The sequence below is a fragment of the Podarcis cretensis genome (genome assembly GCF_951804945.1).
Source record: "Podarcis cretensis genome assembly, chromosome: 4".
In the NCBI taxonomy this organism is placed as follows: Eukaryota; Metazoa; Chordata; class Lepidosauria; order Squamata; family Lacertidae; genus Podarcis; species Podarcis cretensis.
Genome location: NC_137173.1, coordinates 52,399,927 through 52,419,354, shown reverse-complemented (window position 1 = coordinate 52,419,354; position 19,428 = coordinate 52,399,927). Strand labels below are relative to the sequence as shown.

General features: G+C 40.9%; 2 protein-coding genes across 2 annotated transcripts in view; both read left to right on the top strand.

Moving 5' to 3' along the window:
• The first annotated feature begins 155 nt into the window (after positions 1-155).
• On the top strand, positions 156-5,515 carry RWDD2B (RWD domain containing 2B). The gene is made up of 5 exons (XM_079972093.1): positions 156-278; positions 2,022-2,250; positions 2,333-2,400; positions 2,733-3,095; positions 4,903-5,515. The coding sequence occupies exons 2-5, from the start codon at positions 2,044-2,046 to the stop codon at positions 5,135-5,137; spliced, it is 873 nt and encodes a 290-aa protein (XP_079828219.1). The 5' UTR covers positions 156-278; positions 2,022-2,043; the 3' UTR covers positions 5,138-5,515.
• Positions 5,516-6,872: 1,357 nt separating this feature from the next.
• Positions 6,873-19,428, top strand: part of LTN1 (listerin E3 ubiquitin protein ligase 1) — a 28,581-nt gene continuing 16,025 nt past the window's right edge. Inside the window, exons 1-12 of the mRNA XM_079971992.1 lie at positions 6,873-7,078; positions 8,954-9,157; positions 10,202-10,300; positions 11,039-11,269; positions 12,298-12,350; positions 13,008-13,188; positions 13,403-13,576; positions 14,448-14,638; positions 15,169-15,316; positions 16,445-17,212; positions 18,583-18,624; positions 18,915-19,107. Of these exons, the coding sequence (XP_079828118.1) occupies positions 7,037-7,078; positions 8,954-9,157; positions 10,202-10,300; positions 11,039-11,269; positions 12,298-12,350; positions 13,008-13,188; positions 13,403-13,576; positions 14,448-14,638; positions 15,169-15,316; positions 16,445-17,212; positions 18,583-18,624; positions 18,915-19,107 (2,326 nt within the window). The 5' untranslated portion in view covers positions 6,873-7,036. The remainder of the gene's footprint in view (positions 7,079-8,953; positions 9,158-10,201; positions 10,301-11,038; positions 11,270-12,297; positions 12,351-13,007; positions 13,189-13,402; positions 13,577-14,447; positions 14,639-15,168; positions 15,317-16,444; positions 17,213-18,582; positions 18,625-18,914; positions 19,108-19,428) is intronic.

Sequence of the window (19,428 nt, the reverse complement as noted above, 5' to 3'; positions counted from 1 at the left end):
AGGCAGCCCCCAGCAAAGCGATTGGTCACGTCACCTTAACCCCGCCTAGTCTGCCCTTACTGACAAAAGCCAGAGCCAATAGGAAAACGTTCTTGCGTTGCGTCACGAAGACGAAAGTAAATGAAGCGGCCGGTGAGGGCAAAGTGGGGCGGGGGGGGGGTGGAGAGCGAGCAACTGCGCAGCATGGGGCGAAGGAGTCCCGAGGTGTCGCCCGCGCTCCTTAGCCGGAAAGAAACGTCCCGGATTTAAACGGTTCGCGACCTATCTCTGCGTCTGAGGTGGATATTTGAGGCGGATATCAACAGTCATGTAGAGCGGCACAAAAAAAAGTGTGTGGGGGGGGGAAGCGGTTGACGGTTCGCCGAGCATAGATTTCTTACCGTAGAAGGGCCGCTTTGCTGAGCAGGAACTTCCGGTGCGTTGGCTGCCGGGAAGGGACTCCCTGGGAGGAAGTCTGTGGTCCAGATCTAAAGTGAACCGAAGGATAAACAAGCCACACCGAGTCCAACTTCCGGGTTCGCTGTGAACTTTCCAGGGCAGAAGTGAAGGGTGCTCGTAGACGGGAACTTTGCTGAGAAATCCAGGTTTTCAGTGTGGTTTTGGCCAGCGTGCTCTCTCTCTCTCTCCCCCCGCCCCCATCACAAGGTAGCAGCAAAGGCAAGCGGTCACGATATTTTAATTTGGGATCCGGTGGAGCTCGATTTATATTTCCGTGCATCTGTATCTAACAATATGGAAACAGGGTTATTGGAGTCCTACTTACAATAAGTCAGTTGATTGCAGTGGTTCTATCCTATCCCTAACATGGAATATCAACCCTTAATCAGAAAGAAAGAAATGCCCTGATGACTATCTGCTTACACAGAAACGAAAGTGCCGAACTTAGGATAACCTGGATAGTTGGAAATATGAAAAAATGTAGGGTTGAGTGTTTCAACATCCAGGGCTGCAATCCACATACACCGCTATGGAGACTGTATTGCTTCTGAGTAAACATGCATAGAATTGCTGTGTGAAAATGTAAATGATCAGCTAGTGCAAAAGGCATATCTATTTAACGTTTTATTGGGTGAAGGCTCTGGCTATGTGGTAGATACTTCTGAGTAAACGTGCATAAGAATGTGCCACGTGGCCCATGCTTATGCAATCTTTTTCAGGCGCTGATCTAAATTTTTTCAATGTATACCTCAAATCTTTGTTAACTGTTTTTTGGAAACTCATATAACCTACAAGATAAACTCATCAGTGATCCATAATCCATGAACCTAAGGCTGTAGCCCTGTATCCACTTACTTGGGAGTAAATCTCATACAACATATGGCTTGTTGCTGAATATGCATATACAGGATTGCACTGTAAGGCTGCAGTCATATGCAAGTTTATCTGGGAGTATCAGAGTGATCCTCATCCTGGTTAGCAGAAAAGTAGCTGATTGCCCCTTGCAACCCAAATCCTGTTGGCTTGGAACCGGCCAGGTCAAAATATGAGTGTGTGTGTGGTATTTTTCTGTATGAGTTTTGTTATTCTAGCTCCTGGCTGGCATAACTGAGGCATAGTCAACAAGGTTTTGAATCTAGTTTATCCAAACGTGCCTCCTCCCACAGGCAGTAGGGTAACTACTGGCAGTAGCTTTTCAGTTGAAACTTGGGTCTTTGCTGCACTCCCCCTTCCACCTGAGGAAACTACTACTTGCTATCTTAAACTTCAGTATTGGGTTGTGTGTTGGAATGCACTGTAAACCACACTTATCACAGTGAACATGCATAGGATTGGAATGCAAATTTACAATCCAATGCAGTCATTTGGAAATGCCGGTAAATGTGCATATTATTGGGCTGCCAATAAAATAGATGTTGATGGGAATCTGTGTTTCAATTCCTTCAATGTGGAAAAATGACATAGAAATTAATGGTAATATTCTGGAACCAGTTAAAGATTTCATGTGTTTGTCCCATCAAATATAGCCATAAACAGCACCAGAAGCTGCAAATACTAACACTATTTCCCTCTAACTTGTTTAGGAATCATATAAACATATCTAAAATGAGCAACTTGGAAGAGGCTGAACTACAACTTTCTGAATTAGATTTGCTTTCTAGTATGTTCCCCAATGAAGATGAATTTAAAGTGACTGACCATCTGGCTTTAGCAGAACTGAAGGATCACATTGACAGATGCACCTTGGAAGTGCCATCATCAAAAATACAGTTTACATTGAATTTAGAATTAGACACTGCAGATGGAAATAAGGTAAGGCATCATCATTCTGAATGAAGTATGGTATTTTAGACTAGATATTTAATGATCTCTGTTTCTTTGAATTCCTTTCTAGATTACACTTTCTTTGTTTTGTGCTTTCCCATTAAAATACCCAGCTGTTCTTCCAGAAATTACTATCAGGTACTACATATCTTGACATAGAGAAAAGTGGCCTAAAGGTTGAAATGCATTGTTTATTCTGTTGTAACATAAAGTCTGCATTTAACTGTCTTATGCAGTATAATAATTCTAATGACTGCAGTGAGAATTCAGGGATGTATCCTCCCCCCCCCAAAGCAAATGGAATCTTTGAACTTTATCCCTCACACACAAAGAAGAAAGAAAGGGGAGGAGATTGTGTGAGCCTAAGGTCACCCCAGAACAGTCCCAATAATTAAGGAAAACTAGATTCTTCCATTTTTTTAATCCTTTCATTTGTATTCTAAACAATGCCATCATTCCTCCTCCTTTAGATCTCCATCTATAAGCCGATCACAGCAGGTACAGCTGAACACAGATCTTATAACCTACTTGAAGACACACTGTGCTGGTGAAGTCTGCATATTAAGTGCAAGAGAATGGATTAAAGAACATGGCACTGCTTACATCAGCAGAGATCCCTCATCTTCCAGCATGATGAAATCAAGTATTCAGAAGTCAGATAATGTTTTCACTAGACTATGGATTTACAGTCATCACATTTATAACAAGCACAAAAGAAAGAATATAGTTGATTGGGCTAAGGAACTCTCTCTGTCTGGATTTAGCATGCCTGGGAAACCAGGTATCATTTGTGTAGAGGGCCAGCAGAGCCTGTGTGAGGAGTTTTGGGCAAGGTTTGTTTTTCACTTTATATCTTGCATTCTTGAGTTGCTACCTTTTGGTGGTTTACTTCAGTCATAAATTCCTGAAACTAATATTTTTCACTGTATATTCAGAATCCTTCCTGTGCTTATTCTGCCAGTTATACTTTACAGCACCATAATTTAGCACTGATTAGGCAGTTGCTTGATCTTTTTTGCCAAGTAAAAATTGGCTCCATATTTCAAAGTCCTGTGTGCGCTTACCTCACAGAAGAGGGATGGCATGATGAGATTGTCAGTGACTGTTTCATCACCAAGAAAAATATGATGGAAAGCTCTCTGTTGGCAGAAGAAACTGAGAAAACTTATGAAGTAGAGGCAAGAGATGTAGAGCCACAAGTGGGTGACCAAGTCATTGAATACAGGTTTTCAAAGGTTTGTAGGAATACGATGGTCACTTAAATTAGGGGTAGCCAACATGGTGCTGCCCAAATGCTGTGGACTGCAGATCCCATCATCCCTGACAGTTGATCATTTTGGATGGGGTTGATGGGAGTTGTAGTCTACAAGACCTGGAGGGTACCGTATTTAAATTCACAAATTTAAAACACATGACTTAAACATGGGAACTGTAGTTTACCACCCAGAGGGTTACAATTCCTAGCACCCTTAACACGCTACAGTTCCCATGATTCCTTGGAGGAAGCCATCTGCTTTAAATGCACAATGTGGGTGTGACCTTAAATCAGTAACAATATAGGGATTGTATGAATTCCATTTATGTCTTGAGACCAGACATAGTTGCAATCCAAGATCTTAATGTCAGAAGAAACTTTCAAGCCATGGTTCAGGCCACTTTTTGTTGCCAAAATCTTTCTGGTGGCATTGTGAGGAAAGCAGTATAAGTATGCTCAGGAACTACAGTGGTACCTCGGGTTACATACACTTCAGGTTACATACGCTACGGGTTACAGACTCTGCTAACTCAGAAATAGTACCTCGGGTTAAGAACTTTGCTTCAGGATGAGAACAGAAATTGTGCTCCGGCTGCGCGGCAGCAGCAGGAGGCCCCATTAGCTAAAGTGGTGCTTCAGGTTAAGAACAGTTTCAGGTTAAGAACAGACCTCCAGAACAAATTAAGTACTTAACCCAAGGTACCACTATATAAACTAGTAAATGGCTTCTAGTCTTTACCAGTGACTTCATTCTGTTTCTCACAACCTCTCTCTTTCAAGAGAGAATATTCACCACCTCAAATACTAACATGGAATGTGAATACTGAAAATAGGCTCTTTTCAAATCATAGTCACCTCAGTGGCAAGGAGGCTGACCGTCCACTAGAATCTATTATCTAAGGGGTTATATATAAATATATTAAAGTTGGTAGAGCATGGTAGAGTTGGTTCGAGCCCCACATTTGGCGAAAGATTCCTGCATTGCAGTAGATTGGGCTAGATAAACCTTGTGGTCTCTTCCAAATCTATAAGAGCCTAGGAGGGTTTCCCCTGTAATTTATATAAGTTACCCACTTTCATTATAATAGAATATAATAGAAAACAGATTTAGGAGTATTGTAATGGATACTGTGGTGTAATAAATGCAACACTTTGCTTCTAAGAATATTTATATAAAGAAAGGTTTGTCACATTTTTGTAATATTGTTCCTTTTACAGTTTCAGAATATATTAGCCCATGTCTTAAGTTCTATTGAACACACTAGGATTTAAATTAATTGTGACTAATAAATTCCATTGGCCTCAGCAGGACGAAGTCAGAAGTAATTTTAGTTGGGTAGGGCTTATTGTGTTTTCTGAATTTGTAATTCTCTCATTGAATTTAGAATCAGAAGATTATCATGGCAGAGAATTTTAATACGTCACAGAGAAGACATTTGCTTAGAAGGGACTGAAGCTGAAATGGGAAAACAAAAGAAGTTTTGTACTTTTGAAGAAAAAATATTTGATGCACATGGTGCCAGAGGAAATCACATGGATTTGGGACAATTGTATCATTTTTTACTTGACAGTGGATGTGGTGATATTTTTCAACTGTACTTTGGAGTTGAAGGACAATAGATCATCAAGGGGAGGAAAAATCACATGGAACACTTAAATGAAACTTTAGCAGTCCTCTGTGGGTGACATGTATTTGTGGTGTCCCGCTTCTGTTTATGACGACAGGACTTGTACCTCCTCCCCTCCCCTTTTCATCCCAAATGTGTTGTGGCACCTTCTGGAGCATTTTGGGGAGTGGGTTGGCAGGAGAAAATCCAATCGCATCCACTGATGTAATGTTGGATCTTGTCCTATGTTTTTACTTTTTAAAAAATAAATAAATACTTGAACTTTACTCATTTACATCTGATAAGAATGTCCAAACAAGTTTGATTTTAATTGAAGATAACATTTTAATGCTAATGACAAACAATAAAAGCAATGCAGTTGATCTATTCATCTATGTACCCATAATCTCATAATTACCTATGTAATTAAGACTTTATGCCTTATATTTCCATCTTCTGTGAAACTTGGAAGTTCCTGAGCGTATGCTTATATGTAGAACATCTGTAGGTCAGGAGTCTAAGGCCTCATTGTTGTCATGTGTGAACCTATAGTACAACTTTTAAGCATCCAGTATCCTAAAGCGGCATGTTACAGGGAAAATAATTAGCAATGAGCAGGCTTTCAGGAAAAGATCCACCTTGCAGATCCTCCATTGAACTACCCACAATGAGCCCCCGAGTTCTCCAGTACATAATATGAACACTATCCTAATCCTAAACTGGAAAAAACCCTCCTGTCAGATCCCATGTATGCTACTAAGATCACTTGTTTTTTTAAAAGCTCTATTTATTAGAGCACACATTAGCCTCCCATCAAGTGTCTGAGGCAGGGGTGCCAACTTGAATGAAATGTGGGGGCAGGGCGGGAAGGTAAGCCCTGCCCTTCATAATCAATCGCTAGACATGGGACACGCAGTTTGAATGGCAATGTCCATCAACATGGGGTGGGGAGGGGAACCGAAGGAACCTTGGCCCCTAGGAGTTGACATCTATGGTCTGAGTGGGGTATCAGAGGAACCTACATGAGACTGAACCCTGCTGCCTGTGGCTGTGAAGATGACTTTTTTTTAACAACAACAAAAAAAGAACAGAACAATTACCGGTATTCTTGGTGAGCAGATTGCGGACCAAAAAGTATAAACCCCAAAGTCTTGATTCTGCTGCAGAGGCCAAAGGTACAGGCAGCGCTGGATTTAGGTCTGATGAGGCCCTAAGCTACTGAAGGTAATGGGGCCCTTTATATGTCCAGCTGTCTTTTGTCAACAACAAATTGTCATCGTTTTTCGTGTTGAATATATGCTATATGTTAATTTATGGACCTATTAGCTATCTAAAGCCATTTAGCAGTGTTGCTATATGCAGGTTTTATTTTATTTGTTTTTTATCTTATATTTTGGAAATGTACACCCAGGTTTTTTTCCCTTTATTTTTTTTTTGGGGGGGGGCACTCTCTTGGGGCCCTAAACTATAGCTTGTTTAAGCTTATGCGCAAATCCGGCGACTGCATGTTCTCGAAGAAGCTTGCAGTCTAATAATATCGACTCGCGGGAAGAACAGAGGAAAGTGGAAGAACCGGGGGTGGGGTGGGGGGAGAATAGCGCCGTATTTAGGCTCATAAAAGTGGTTGGGACCTAGAAGGCAAACGGGGTTGGACTCAACCCCCACGAGCCGCGTCTCGAGCTCCCTTGCAAAGCTCCGAAAGCGGTTATGAAAGAGGCGTGATTCGGCGGAAGAGCAAGAAGAAGCGAGGGAGGCGCGAGAGGGGAGGAGACTCCGGTCTCCGGGGGCGGCCTCTCCGCCATCGAGCCCGGAAGCGCCGTCCCTCCTTTCCCCACGTCTGTTGCCCAGGACCAGCTGCTTCGGGCCGGGCAAAGCTTGCCTGCTTGCTTCCGACTTCGCCGCCGCCGCCGCCATGGGAGGCAAGAACAAGCAGCGAACGAAGGGCAACGTGCGGGTGAGTGAGGGGCGCGTGTGTACGTGGGTATGTTATGTGTTCGCCCCCGGAGGGAACTGTATCAAAACGGCAACAGCTTTCCCCACCCAGCACGGGCCTGCTTCCTCCCCTTGGCGTACACGTGTAGGAGAGCCTGTTCCCACAGCCTTCTCTTTCAAGGGCTGCGTGATTCAACGTCTGTCGGGGCAGGGAGGAGTGGGGGAAAGAGGCGGCCTAGGCCAACACAAGCATCCTAAAACCCTCTCCAAAGGGAGGATGAATTCTTCCTGTCCGGGGCCTTTTAGCAGTTGCAAGGTTGTAAATATTGATTCGAGTGTGATCTGGACACTAAGGAGAGTTGAAAGCACGACAATTCTCAGAGTACAAGTTTTTTTTGGCTAGGACTTCTTGATTTTCTTTGGTCACGCCACGTCCATATGATCTTGACTTTGTATTTGACAATTAGTGTGGAAGAACCGCTGTCCTTGGCTCCGTTTTTGAACTTACAGGAATCTGTTTCCCTCCCCACTTTGCCATAAACATGTAATGTAAAGAATGGCTCCATCCCTTTCTACTTCAGCCTCTTTCCCTGCTATTACTGTGAGTACAGCTAATCTGTGTTCAGTTAACACACCTACCTGTGTAATGTATTCCTGGTATGGTGGATAAGAGTACTGGATGTGACATGTGTTCCAATCCATGCTTAGCAATGAAGCACATAAACATGGGCAGCTGTATACCAAGTTGTAAATTATCAAACTAGTAATCTTGTCATCTGTATTGCCCTGTCAAGTGTGAAGGAGAATTTTAGCACTCTTCTGCTCCCCAAGTTTCTAAGTTAGGTGTTGAAAAGCCCAACCAATTTACAGGTTTCTTGTGAGGATAAGGTAGTTTAAGCTCTGCAAAACCTTGATTTTTAACAGGCTTAAATGTAATTAACTGCGTAGATTTTTTGCTTTAAGATCATCCTGTATTATCTTCCTGTTTCCCATTCCCCCCTCCCCAACAATGTTCAAGTGTTTATTCCAAGCAGGAAGTAGGGGGTTTGCTTCTTACTGACACTCTACTTGTGCCACCTTTGAACTCCACATTTTTTGGAACTAGTGCAAAAAGTCCACATGTGTACAGTCCCTTATGAATATCCTTGAAAAATAGAATGTGTGGACACTGTGCATAACCTGCTGAATGTGTGGAAATCAAGGATGGGACTTGCTGGTGTGTTCCCAATTCTTGTTCCCATGTGTTCATTCCTACCTATAATCAGTGTTTGAACAAAGCTTCTGTTACTTTGTTATATTTGCCTCTTCCTGCTCTCCATTTCTTGTTTTCCCCATTGTTGAAATGTAGGGCAAAATCACTGTGATCTGTTCTCTGGGAACCTTCAGACTCACATGTTCTTGTTAAGCCCTGGTTTGGCTTGTTATGTGCTAACGGGGTCACTGTGTGTGTCTGGCAGGAGAGGGATGGACATTAGAGTTCCCCAGCAATGCAGTCCAAACTGTTCTAAATGTAAACATAACAAGAATCCTGTAGTAGCTTAAGGACAAATATAATTATTGTGATAATTTTAAGATTCCAGGACTCGTCGTTTTTGCTATAATAGACTTTCATGGCTATTCTTTTGGAATTGATCTAAAATGTAGACTTCTAGAGAGAATAGAGTTGTGAGCACAGAAAAAAGTGTTGGGTTAAGACTTGAACAAGCAGCAGTGAAACTAATGAGAATAATGGTATTGGGCCAGTTGGATTAGTTCTTTCAGTCATAAGATAAAGAATTGCAGCTGTTGGGGCACAAAAATATGCCCCAAAATGGTTGTCAGTAAACAGAAATTTTAGAATTGTTCTGTAAAAGTAAGCTCTCTGTTTCTCTCTCTCTCCCTTTCTTTAAAAAAATAGCCCTCTAGCAGTGGTAGAGCAGCAGAACTTCTTGCCAAAGAACGAGGAAGTGTTCCTGGGTTTGTTGGCTTCGGCACATCTTCAAGTGACCTAGGCTATGTCCCTGCGATTCAAGGCGCTGAAGAAATAGATAGCCTTGTGGATGCTGACTTTCGAATGGTGCTGAGAAAACTTTCCAAGAGAGATGTTACAACCAAATTAAAAGTAGGTTTGTTGTACTGCTCTTAAATGCCTAGTACCGTATTTTTCACCCTACAGGACGCACCGGCCCATAGGATGTACCTAGATTTTTTGGGGGGGGAAATAAAGGAAAAAAATTATTCCCCCCCCCCCAGGCGCGGGGCTGGGGCGGGGGAAGCCCAAGCTTCCCCCGACCCCAGCCCCCAGAACGGGTCCCAGAGCGCAGCTTCGGCATTGCTCTGGGAGCTTGCTGGGGTGGGGGGGATAGCTTCCTGAAGCCTGGCTTCCCCCCCCCCCCCAGGACGCACACACATTTCCCCTTCATTTTTGGAGGGGGAAAAGTGTGTCCTATAGGGCGAAATATACAGTAATTATTGATATGCTACTTAAAGCAAGTTTAGACAAATAACATGAGGATAGAAATACACCGGAGAAAGAAACAGTTACTTTCAGTTTATTTCTAACAAATGGTTTGTTGCATTATAGGGGGTTGTGTGATTTGTTTAGCTGCATATTTTAATGGTTAGGCAAGCCTAGGATTGCAACTTTATTTGGAATTAAGAACTTCTAAACTTGATGGGGCTTTCTTATGTAAACTAAGTATAATATCATGATGCAAGTCCCATGTATATCAACAAGAGATGTAGCTTGTTTACTCGTATATAAATCCCATTGTAACTCAGTTGAACTTACCCTCAAATAATTGTGGATAGAATTCACCCTTAGTCTTTGGGTTACCAAGTGATTCACAAGGTTCCAGGCTGAGTTGAGTGGGACTTACTCACAGAGAAATGCATATATGCTTGCACTGATAGTAGTTGAAGGGTAGGAATGGAGGATTTCACCAAATACTTTATATCCTTCCTTTTATATGTTGTTTAGGCTTTACATGGTTTTAGCATGTTCTGTAAAATAGTTATCCAGAGCTGATGGAAAGTGATGTGTAAAAGGTTACCCCAGTCTTTAAAGTTGCATCTGTAGAGACAAGTGCAGTCATAAAGCATATGGGGAGGATAATAGATTATCAGTCTTTGGAAATCATGCTCATTTTCTCTTTTTTAATTTCAGGCTATGCAAGAATTTGGAACAATGTGTAAGGAGAGAGAAACAGAGATTGTTAAAGGAGTCCTACCTTATTGGCCTAGAATTTATTGTAAAATATCTGTTGTAAGTATTAAACTCTTGGATTATGGCAAATATGGACAGGGTTATATCTCTGACAATTGTCAAAGAAATCAGTGCATGGTTCTGTTGTACTGGGGGTGGGTATGATTAGTTTTGAAGAAAGTTTGTGACTTGGTATAGAACTACTTTGTGATTTATGAACGACTCATATTTACAAAGGAGTATGGGAAAGCTTGAAATAATATTGTATACCTTGGTTTAGGGACATGGCTGGTGCTGTGGTCTAAGCCACAGAGCCTAGGGCTTGCCGATCAAAAGGTCGGCGGTTTGAATTCTTGCAACGAGGTGAGCTCCCGTTGCTCGGTCCCTGCTCCTGCCAACCTAGCAGTTTGAAAGCACGTCAAAGTGCAAGTAGATAAATAGGTACCGCTCCAGAGGGAAGGTAAACGGCATTTCCGTGTGCTGCTCTGGTTCGCCATAAGCGGCTTAGTCATGCTGGCCACATGACCTGAAAGCTGTACGCTGGCTCCCTTGGCCAATAAAGCGAGATGAGTGCCGTAACCCCAGAGTTGTCCGCGACTGGACCTGACAGTCAAGGGTCCCTTTACTTTTACCTTGGTTTTTAAATGTCAGGATTGATGCCATGTAGCTTTTAATTTTTTGCCCCAGAAACTGAGAGACTAATATAAATACTGAGCTCTTAAGTGCTACACCTGTATAGTATGCCTGTTTATTTATATATATAGTTACCTATAGTTTTCCCCCCAATATTTATTGTAGGATCATGATCGTCGGGTCAGAGAAGCAACACAGCAAGCTTTTGAGCAGCTTATTTTGAAAGTTAAGAAACATTTGGCTCCTCATTTAAGAAGTCTTATGGGACACTGGCTGATAGCTCAGTGTGATACTTACTCTCCTGCAGCGTCAGCAGCTAAAGTTGCATTTGAAAAAGCCTTTCCACCAAGCAAACAGCCTGAAGCCTTAGTATTTTGTAAAGATGAAATTCTGAATGTGAGTTTTCCAATCTGTATGACTATGTTAAAGCTTTATGTTAGTTGTGTTTTGGCTTTTTAAAAGAGTGAAAAGAACCAGGCAGAGGGTCTTCTCCGTAGTGGTGCCCGTCCTGTGGAACACCCTCCCATCAGATGTCAAAGAAATAAACAACTATCTGTTGTTCAGAAGACATCTGAAGGCAGCCCTGTTTAGGGAAGCTTTTAATGACTAGTGTTTTAATGTATTTTTTAATATTTTGTTGGAAGCCGCCTAGAGTGGCTGGGGAAACCCAGCCAGATGGGCGGGGTATAAATAATAAATTTTGTTGTTGTTGTTGTCACATTAGATATACATCTAGTTTTGAGTTTGATTCTTAATTACATCAAATATATATTCTGTTCTTTTCTTAATTATTTCAGATGTAGTATGGAAAGAGAAAGTTTTGTCTAAAACCAGGATCATCGTTTACACTATAATTAGTTTCAAGACAAACCAATTTCATAACCCATGGTTTGAAGTGGACTTGTTTTGAGACTTAGTATTAAACTACAATCCCCAGTTCAGATGGAAAAGAAGGCTGTTATTTTACTAAAAACAAAAGAAAATCTTTTACGTATTTTCTTGACCACACAGGAGCGGGAGGCAGGAATGTGTGAATCCAAGACTTGCTGCAGCTCATACCCATCATAATACTTCATAATGCATTGTGACGCTCCAATTTAGGCAGTGGATATTAGTGAGAGAGAAAGGGTGTTACAAATGCAAATTCATTTTTACTTGTTGGTCATTTTTACTTGTAGCTGCTGATATTATCAAAATAGAAGCTGTGATGCATAGTTGAGCTTGTTTAATTAAGAAGGAAAAAATACACAAAGTCACACATTTGTTCCTCATTAATTTCGAAGTGATTTGCAGTTTGGAAATTCTAAGATGAAAGAAACAAAATGTTGTAATTGTTTTGGTTTATAAAACGTAATATTAACTTTTCTATGAGAACTGCATAATTTTATTTTCCATTTAAGGACATCTAGTTGATTCTTCTCTAGGTACTCCAAGATCACCTTTTGAAAGAAACACCTGATACACTAAGTGATCCACAGTACGTACCTCTGTATAAATATGTTTGTTTTGTATTAATTCACAATAAATATGTAAAACTTAGAAGCATGTTTCAGATCCATTATATCAAATTATGGGAAGCATTTCTCCCTGTCCAGAATTTTGTGTGCATATATATAAAGGAGACTTCCTCATTCAGAAGCCCTTGCATATGTGGGAGTTTTGTGTGTACCATATATCTAGCTTGCTTTCAGAGCACTGCTGGATTAAAGCAATAGTATGTTTAGAACACTGCCTTCTCTTTAATATTTCACAGTCAATGCAGATTAGTCTAGTAGTTTAGTTTGCTTGTGAGAACTTATGCTTGAAAAAAATTGTTATAATTTTGCTTCCTGACAAAGGACATATGATGTCTAGAGTGAATTGGAAGATGGATTTAACTTGGTAGTGCAATATTGGTAGTGAAGCTTAGTAAAAAACTTTTCATAATTTCTAAGACTAATGCTGTTTCTCAGACCTCTCAGATTGATATTTTTATGTATATTTACAATGTGGGATATTCAGAGAAGGACTAGCTTTCAGAGTGAGGTTGTGCTATCCTTTTTAACAAATGATTTAAAATCAAATATGAAAATTATGTTCATGACTGAACTGTAAAACTATATAGCTTATATATTCAATTCTTTTGTTTTAATAGAACTGTGCCAGAGGAAGAAAGGGAGGCCAAATTCTTCCGAATTCTAACATGTTCTTTGTTAGCTTTAAAGAAATTGATTTGTATGTTACCCAGTAATGAGAATAGTTCATTGGAGGAGAAACTTAAACCTCTGCTGACTCAAAACAAATTTTGGAAATACGGGAAGCACAACTCACCACCGGTATGTTTATCTTTTTGTCCACTTTCTAAAACGGATCTTTAAAAATGGCGTCAGTCATGATTATCTGTTCTGAACCCTTTGCTTTCATTCACTTTTTTTTTTTGCCTTTCATATACATTGCTGAATTTTTACATGGATTGCCCTAGATATGGAGGTCATAAACCTAGAGTCTGCTTGAAAATGTTTAAATTTCCCTCTCCTTCCTCTCCTTCAGGTTCGTTCAGCTTTTTTTGAGCTGATTTCTGCTTTTTGTCAGTACATTCCTGAGTCAATGAAAGCTGAAGCTTCAAGAGTTTGCCCAGCGGTTCTTCTCAGCATTGATGACAGTGATGCCATTGTTTGCCCTGCTCTTTGGGAAGCTGCACTTCATGTCCTTACTGCTATTGAGGTAATACAGTGGGCTAAATGGAAGCATTATTTCTCACAATTCTCAGGGACTTGTTTCCAGGGGTCAGCAAACTTTTTCAGCAGGGGGCCGGTCCACTGTCCCTCAGACCTTGTGGGGGGCCGGACTATATTTTGAAGAAAAATATGAACAAATTCCTATGCCCCACAAATAACCCAGAGATGCATTTTAAATAAAAGGACACATTCTATTCGTGTAAAAACATACTGATTCCTGGACCATCTGCGGGCCGGATCCGGCCCCGGGGCCTTAGTTTGCCTACCCATGTATGCAGGCCATGCTTCTTTAAAAATAATTGATATTATTCAATGCGTAGGCACAAGCTTAGTCCCACTGCATGCTTCTCTTTAGTTCAGCTAGCACACTCAAAAACCTCTGACGTTTTGACTCTTTCATTAGACTGATAATTCACAGATCAGTTTCAGTAGATCTGTTTATGTAGACCCAGAACCCACAATTATTACAACTTGCAATTTGTGAAATGTAGGCTGAGTAGTTCTGCAAAAGTTTGATCACTTGGCTGAATATTAATTTCAAAAATGTGGAAAATTGAGTCCATAAAACTATGTCATTACTTTGATGTAGAAGCAAATATTATATAGGTCCCGACTTCCTGAAAAGAGGTCTAGTTTAAGTTCTGCTTAAATATCACCACACTTAACATTTATTTTCCTGTTGTCTCTTAGAATGTTCATTAACTTTCAAATTTGTGAGTACATCAAATTAGCATGCTTCTTTTGCAGTGTGGCCCAGAGGGCTACTCCATGAAATAGATTATGCATTTGTTAGGTTGCTCTTTCGAAGCTAGCTGAGTAGTCTTTAATTTACTTCTGAACCTTGTGTTGTTCTGTAGGATTGTTGGAGTCATGTGAATGCAAAAAAGGGAGTCCTGCCAAAAATATGGGCAGTCCTTCGAGAAGGAGGACGTGGTCTTGCTACAATTATATATCCTAATCTCTTGCCTTTCATTAGCAAGATACCTCATGGTATTACAGAACCGAAGCTGGACTATTGTAGAACATTTTTCACCACCATAATTCGAGGGTATGAACAACTAGTTCTTTTTTGATTAAAGATCGCCTTATGCCTGTTTGGAAATGAAGGGGAATGTATAGTGGGTAATATCCAAATGGGTCGTATCCAGTGGTGTTGCAGGAAGGGAGACCATTTTCACCTTCACTTCCCAGATCTACTTCACCTGCTGTGTGACACCATTAAATGCATCCCATAATTTAAACACATTTTACAATTGTAGATGCTAAACAACAGTGCTCTGTATACTTCAATGCACCCATCATAGTAATACATTGATTACTATTTTTAAAATATTGTTCTTTGTTCTTCTAATCTAGTTCTGTGCTTCTGATTTTCCAATCAGTGCACTTTTAGCACAGTGTAAAGCTATAGCATTCATTGGGAAGAATTCAACATAGCGCTAAGGAGACCGTTCTATCAGCACAAGCTTGCAGGCATCTACTAGTGGGAACTGTTAGTTAAATCAGGCTCTTTGATTACATTTGAATTCAAAACTATAAATGAAATTTATTATGTTTCTCAATTTTGTGTTTGTCTAGGTTGTTGACTGAAAGGGCTATGGCTAGCCGTTCAGAATGTTCAGCAATCCTTTCGGCTTTCATGGAATGTTTACGATTTACAGTGCTACAGAATATAGGTGAAGAAGAAGAAGAAATTAAAATTCAAGAAATGCTTATAAATGATCAGGTATTTTTTCATGGGAATATATCATTTACTTTTAATAATTTTTAGTAATTTGAGTTTGAGCCAATTGCCTAAACGTCTGTAATGAAATGGCTAAAATACTCTCTGATGCAAGGATTTTGAATAGGAGATTGCCACAAGTGGCCCTCTTCACCACCTTTATGACTGCAAAACTTCCTAGGGTAAAACAAATAAATATGTTAGATCACAGGTGGGCAACCCACAGGCTCCAAGTTCACTCCACAGGCTCCAAGTTCACTACCAGCTACCCAGCAACTTAAATTCCTTCCACCCCACTCCCCTGTTAGCTCACCAAGCATTCCTTACAGCCTGCCTTGAGTTACTCAAGTTACAGGCAAATTCACACCCACCCACAGTTCTCACCTGAGCTCCCCAACTAGTTGTTTGGCAGACTGTGGGGAGCCCAGTTTAGACCGACCGTTGTGCTTCCCTCAGTCTACTAAATAGCTGTTTGGTGCTGGCAAGTACACTCCCCTCACCCTGTCAATCAACTGGGGAGGGCAGCTCATGTGCATCCCCTCCAGCTCATTGTTGTTAAGGATTGTGCTAACAGTTAGCTAAATGAACTAGGTCTGTGGTAAATACCTTTCAGAATATTTATATTTATCTGTGCCTTTTCACTGTTGCTGCTGCTGTAGCTATGCCTAGGGTTGCCATCTTTCAAAAAGTAAAATCCAGGACACCTTGAAAGTTGTTGAGCTTTTCTTAGGAAGACCCCACAACTGTTGAGCTCTTTTTAGACAAACGCCAAAGCTTTGGGTGTTTACAAAAACACCCCCAAAACGGGACTTCTACTGGAGACCTTCCAGAAATCCCAGACGTATGGCAGACCTAGCTATACCATTCTCTTCTCCTTCTCACAACCCCCATTTTGTTAAGTTTTCTGTTTGCTGTGACGATTTTCATTGCCTATGGCAACAGCACAGCAAATTAGGTACAGTAGCAGCCTGGACACATCCCACTTCTCCCTCTCCCACACTGCTTTTCACCATACTTGTGTGTGGGTGGAAATCACCAAAAGGAAGGGTGACTTTTTGTAGTGACCAACATTTTCTACATCATGCCCTACTTTAATCTCTGCACTAAAATGAATGTATTTTCTCTTTACAGCTAGTTCCCCTCATTGACACAGTGATTAAAGAGCCCAGGTTACAAAATGGACCTTTGTTTTTTGAGGTAGCAGACACCTTGCGCTTTTGGAACACGCGAGCAGAAATTTCAAGTGGTGATGGAGCTGCTCCCACTTTCCGGAGAATATTGTCGGACTTTTGGGATGGCCTTTCAACTATATGTGTGGGGCACATTGATGTAATAGACGCAGATGAGAAATCTTTGGCTGCTGTGTCCTCTTTGCTACAAATCCTTCAGAACCCAGAAAATAAGATAAAACCAAGCAGAAGAAAAGCTGTGAAGATCAGGTTTGCAGAAGATGATGAAGCTGAAAGCAACACTGAACATGAAAATTTTGTTGATATGAGAAGCAGCAGTGATCCTGGCACTCTTATTCATGCACAACATCTTTCCCCTCTACAGAAAGAGCCTTTAGAAGATTTAGTTTGTAAACTTGCAGAACTGAGTATTGTGTATACCAATGAACAAAGGTCTGACCGGCACTTAAAGTTCCTCTCTGCTCTCCTCAGTAACTTTGCCTCCAGTAGAGTTTTCCAGGTTCTGTTGGAGAATAGGACCAGTATTCAGGAAGTTGCAAAGCTTCAGTATGAAAATCCTTCTATCCAATTTCTCTATGAAAATCTAATTGGTTGGCTGAAAGAAGACTGGAGAAAAGAGACAGATTTCTTGGTTGATATTTTGTATAGCGTCCTCCATTGCTGCAGCAGTGCCCCAGAGAGAGAAAACATTCTAAATGACTTAACAAAGGTACGCTTTCTTAAAAATAAGTTTTATAGAATTGTAGAGTTGGAAGGGACCACAAGGATATTCTAGTCCAACCCCTGCAATGCAGGAATCCTTCGCCCAGTGAGGGGCTCGGACCCACAGCCCTGAGATTAAAAGTCTCATGCTTACCTACCAACTGAACTACAGTCATACCTCAGGTTGCGATAGCTGCGGGTTGCACATTTTCGGGTTACGGACACGCCGAGACTCAGAATTACCGGAACGGGTTACTTCCGGTTTTTGGCGCATGCGCAGAAGCGCCGAATCGCATCATGCACGTGTGCAGACACGGGTTGCGAACGTGCCTCCTGCACGGATCACGTTCGCAACCCGAGGTTCCACTGTATTTGATTTGCTATGATTTGGTAGACTGGTGGTGAGTTTAACAGTTTGGATCAATTTTCTCTTATGTAATTTGAGATTTGGAATGAAACATTTTGGATATTTAGGATTGGAATAGAATAATTTGGTAGCAGTAATATAGTTTCATAATCAGGTACTGATCAGTTTTTTAAGAAAAACATGTCTAATACTAACCTATGCTAATTTATTCATTTCATATTGAAATTTAGAAAGTTAGGGTTGTATCCAACACAGCACAAGTGGAGATCCACTTATACAACAGGGCTTCCCCTTCCTCTCCTTTTTCCATGCACTCCCAAATTGCCCAGTTTGTTCTCTCTCAACCACCTGGAGCAGATTTTGAGGATGAGTTAGGGGTTGCACAAAAAAGAAAAGGAGGGGGATATTTAGTGACGCAAGTGGGAGTCTGCTGCACAAGCAGAACAGCAATGTGGGACACAACTCTGCTTTCCCACCCAAAGGATCCTCAAAAAGTTCAATTAAAAAAATTAGCAAACTTTTAGAAATCGAGAGGAGCACACAAGCAAAATCAGTAGCATAATCAGTCACCTGGGGCAGAGGGTTCCACGGTCTGGGTGCTGCAGCTGAGAAGGCTCTGTCCCACATTTCCACCTGCCATGCTTCTGATGACAGTGCGACATGGCTACTTTAAGGGGGAAAATGTGCCACAGGCAGAACCACTCGCAAGGAAGCCTCTCAGTTTGACACTCATGAGAACAGATCTTCTGAAGAAACAGTCCAGTTATACTAAGCAAAGGGGAGGAGGGAGTTATCTTGCAGCAGATTTATGTGTACGTTTGTAAAAATATTTGTATCCCTGCAAGGAGCTCAACTTAGGGAAGTTTTGAACCTAGGTCTCCCATACCTTAGTCCAGTACTCTAACCATTATGCTGCATTGGCTATAAATGTTAAGCTTTTCACACAAATTGTTTTAAGTTTCTGCTTATCACATTGTTGATGTTCTCTCTTTTTTCTGTTTTTGTTTCAGATGGATGTGAAATGGAATATTCTTCTTCAGATAATTCAAAAGGTATATTCAAGATTTTTGTTGGTTTTTTTACACATACTAGTTTTGTATCCAGAGAAGCATGAATTTAAGATTATTTAAACAGACAGTTTTATTGCACTTTATGTAAATATCTGTCCCATTTTCTGTGTGTGCTTAAGATGAAAAAGTCCTTTCTGTGCTGAATCACTTGCACAATTGGTAATTAACTATAGACACATGTCTATATAATTTATAATAAGTAGTATAGTATATTTGAACATTAAATAATTAAACCACCACTAAAATATACTTTGGTATTTTTAATGTTTTAGGCATGTTCAAACTCAGAGAAACATTCATTGAGTTCTGCTTGGCTGAAAGGAGATGTGTTAGGAGAAAAGCTTGTAACTCTGGCTGATGACTTGTGCAACACAAGTTTGAAAACGACAGTAGCTTCAGCAGAATCTTTTCATTCAGAAAGATGGACTCTTCTAAGCTTGGTGTTATCTCAGCTTATTAAAAATGGTAGGTGGCTTCAGTTTACCCGAGGAAAGAATAAAATTAACTGCAAGAGCTGGCAGACAGGCTTGTCATGGGTGGGAAGTGTGAGACAATGGTGGTGTTAAGGTGAATAATATAATATTGCATTTATTCTTTATAAGATCCCAGTAAGAAGCCAAGGTTCAGGGCTTCAGAGATACGGAATGCCAAAAGCAAGTAGCTGATTAACATACTGTCAGGGGCTCAGGAGCAGAGGCACAGGGAAGAGAGGAGATGGAGAGCGAAGGGGAAGAATCCGAGGGGAGCGTAGGAGAAGAGGACAGTGGACCGAGGGATTCCATGAGC

Coding starts and splice junctions, on each gene's coding strand:
- RWDD2B (XM_079972093.1), top strand. CDS start 2,044: ATGAGCAACTTGGAAGAGGCTGAACTACAACTTTCTGAATTAGATTTG. Junction 2,251..2,332: donor ACACTGCAGATGGAAATAAG/GTAAGGCATCAT, acceptor ATTCCTTTCTAG/ATTACACTTTCTTTGTTTTG. Junction 3,096..4,902: donor TGTGAGGAGTTTTGGGCAAG/GTTTGTTTTTCA, acceptor CATTGAATTTAG/AATCAGAAGATTATCATGGC.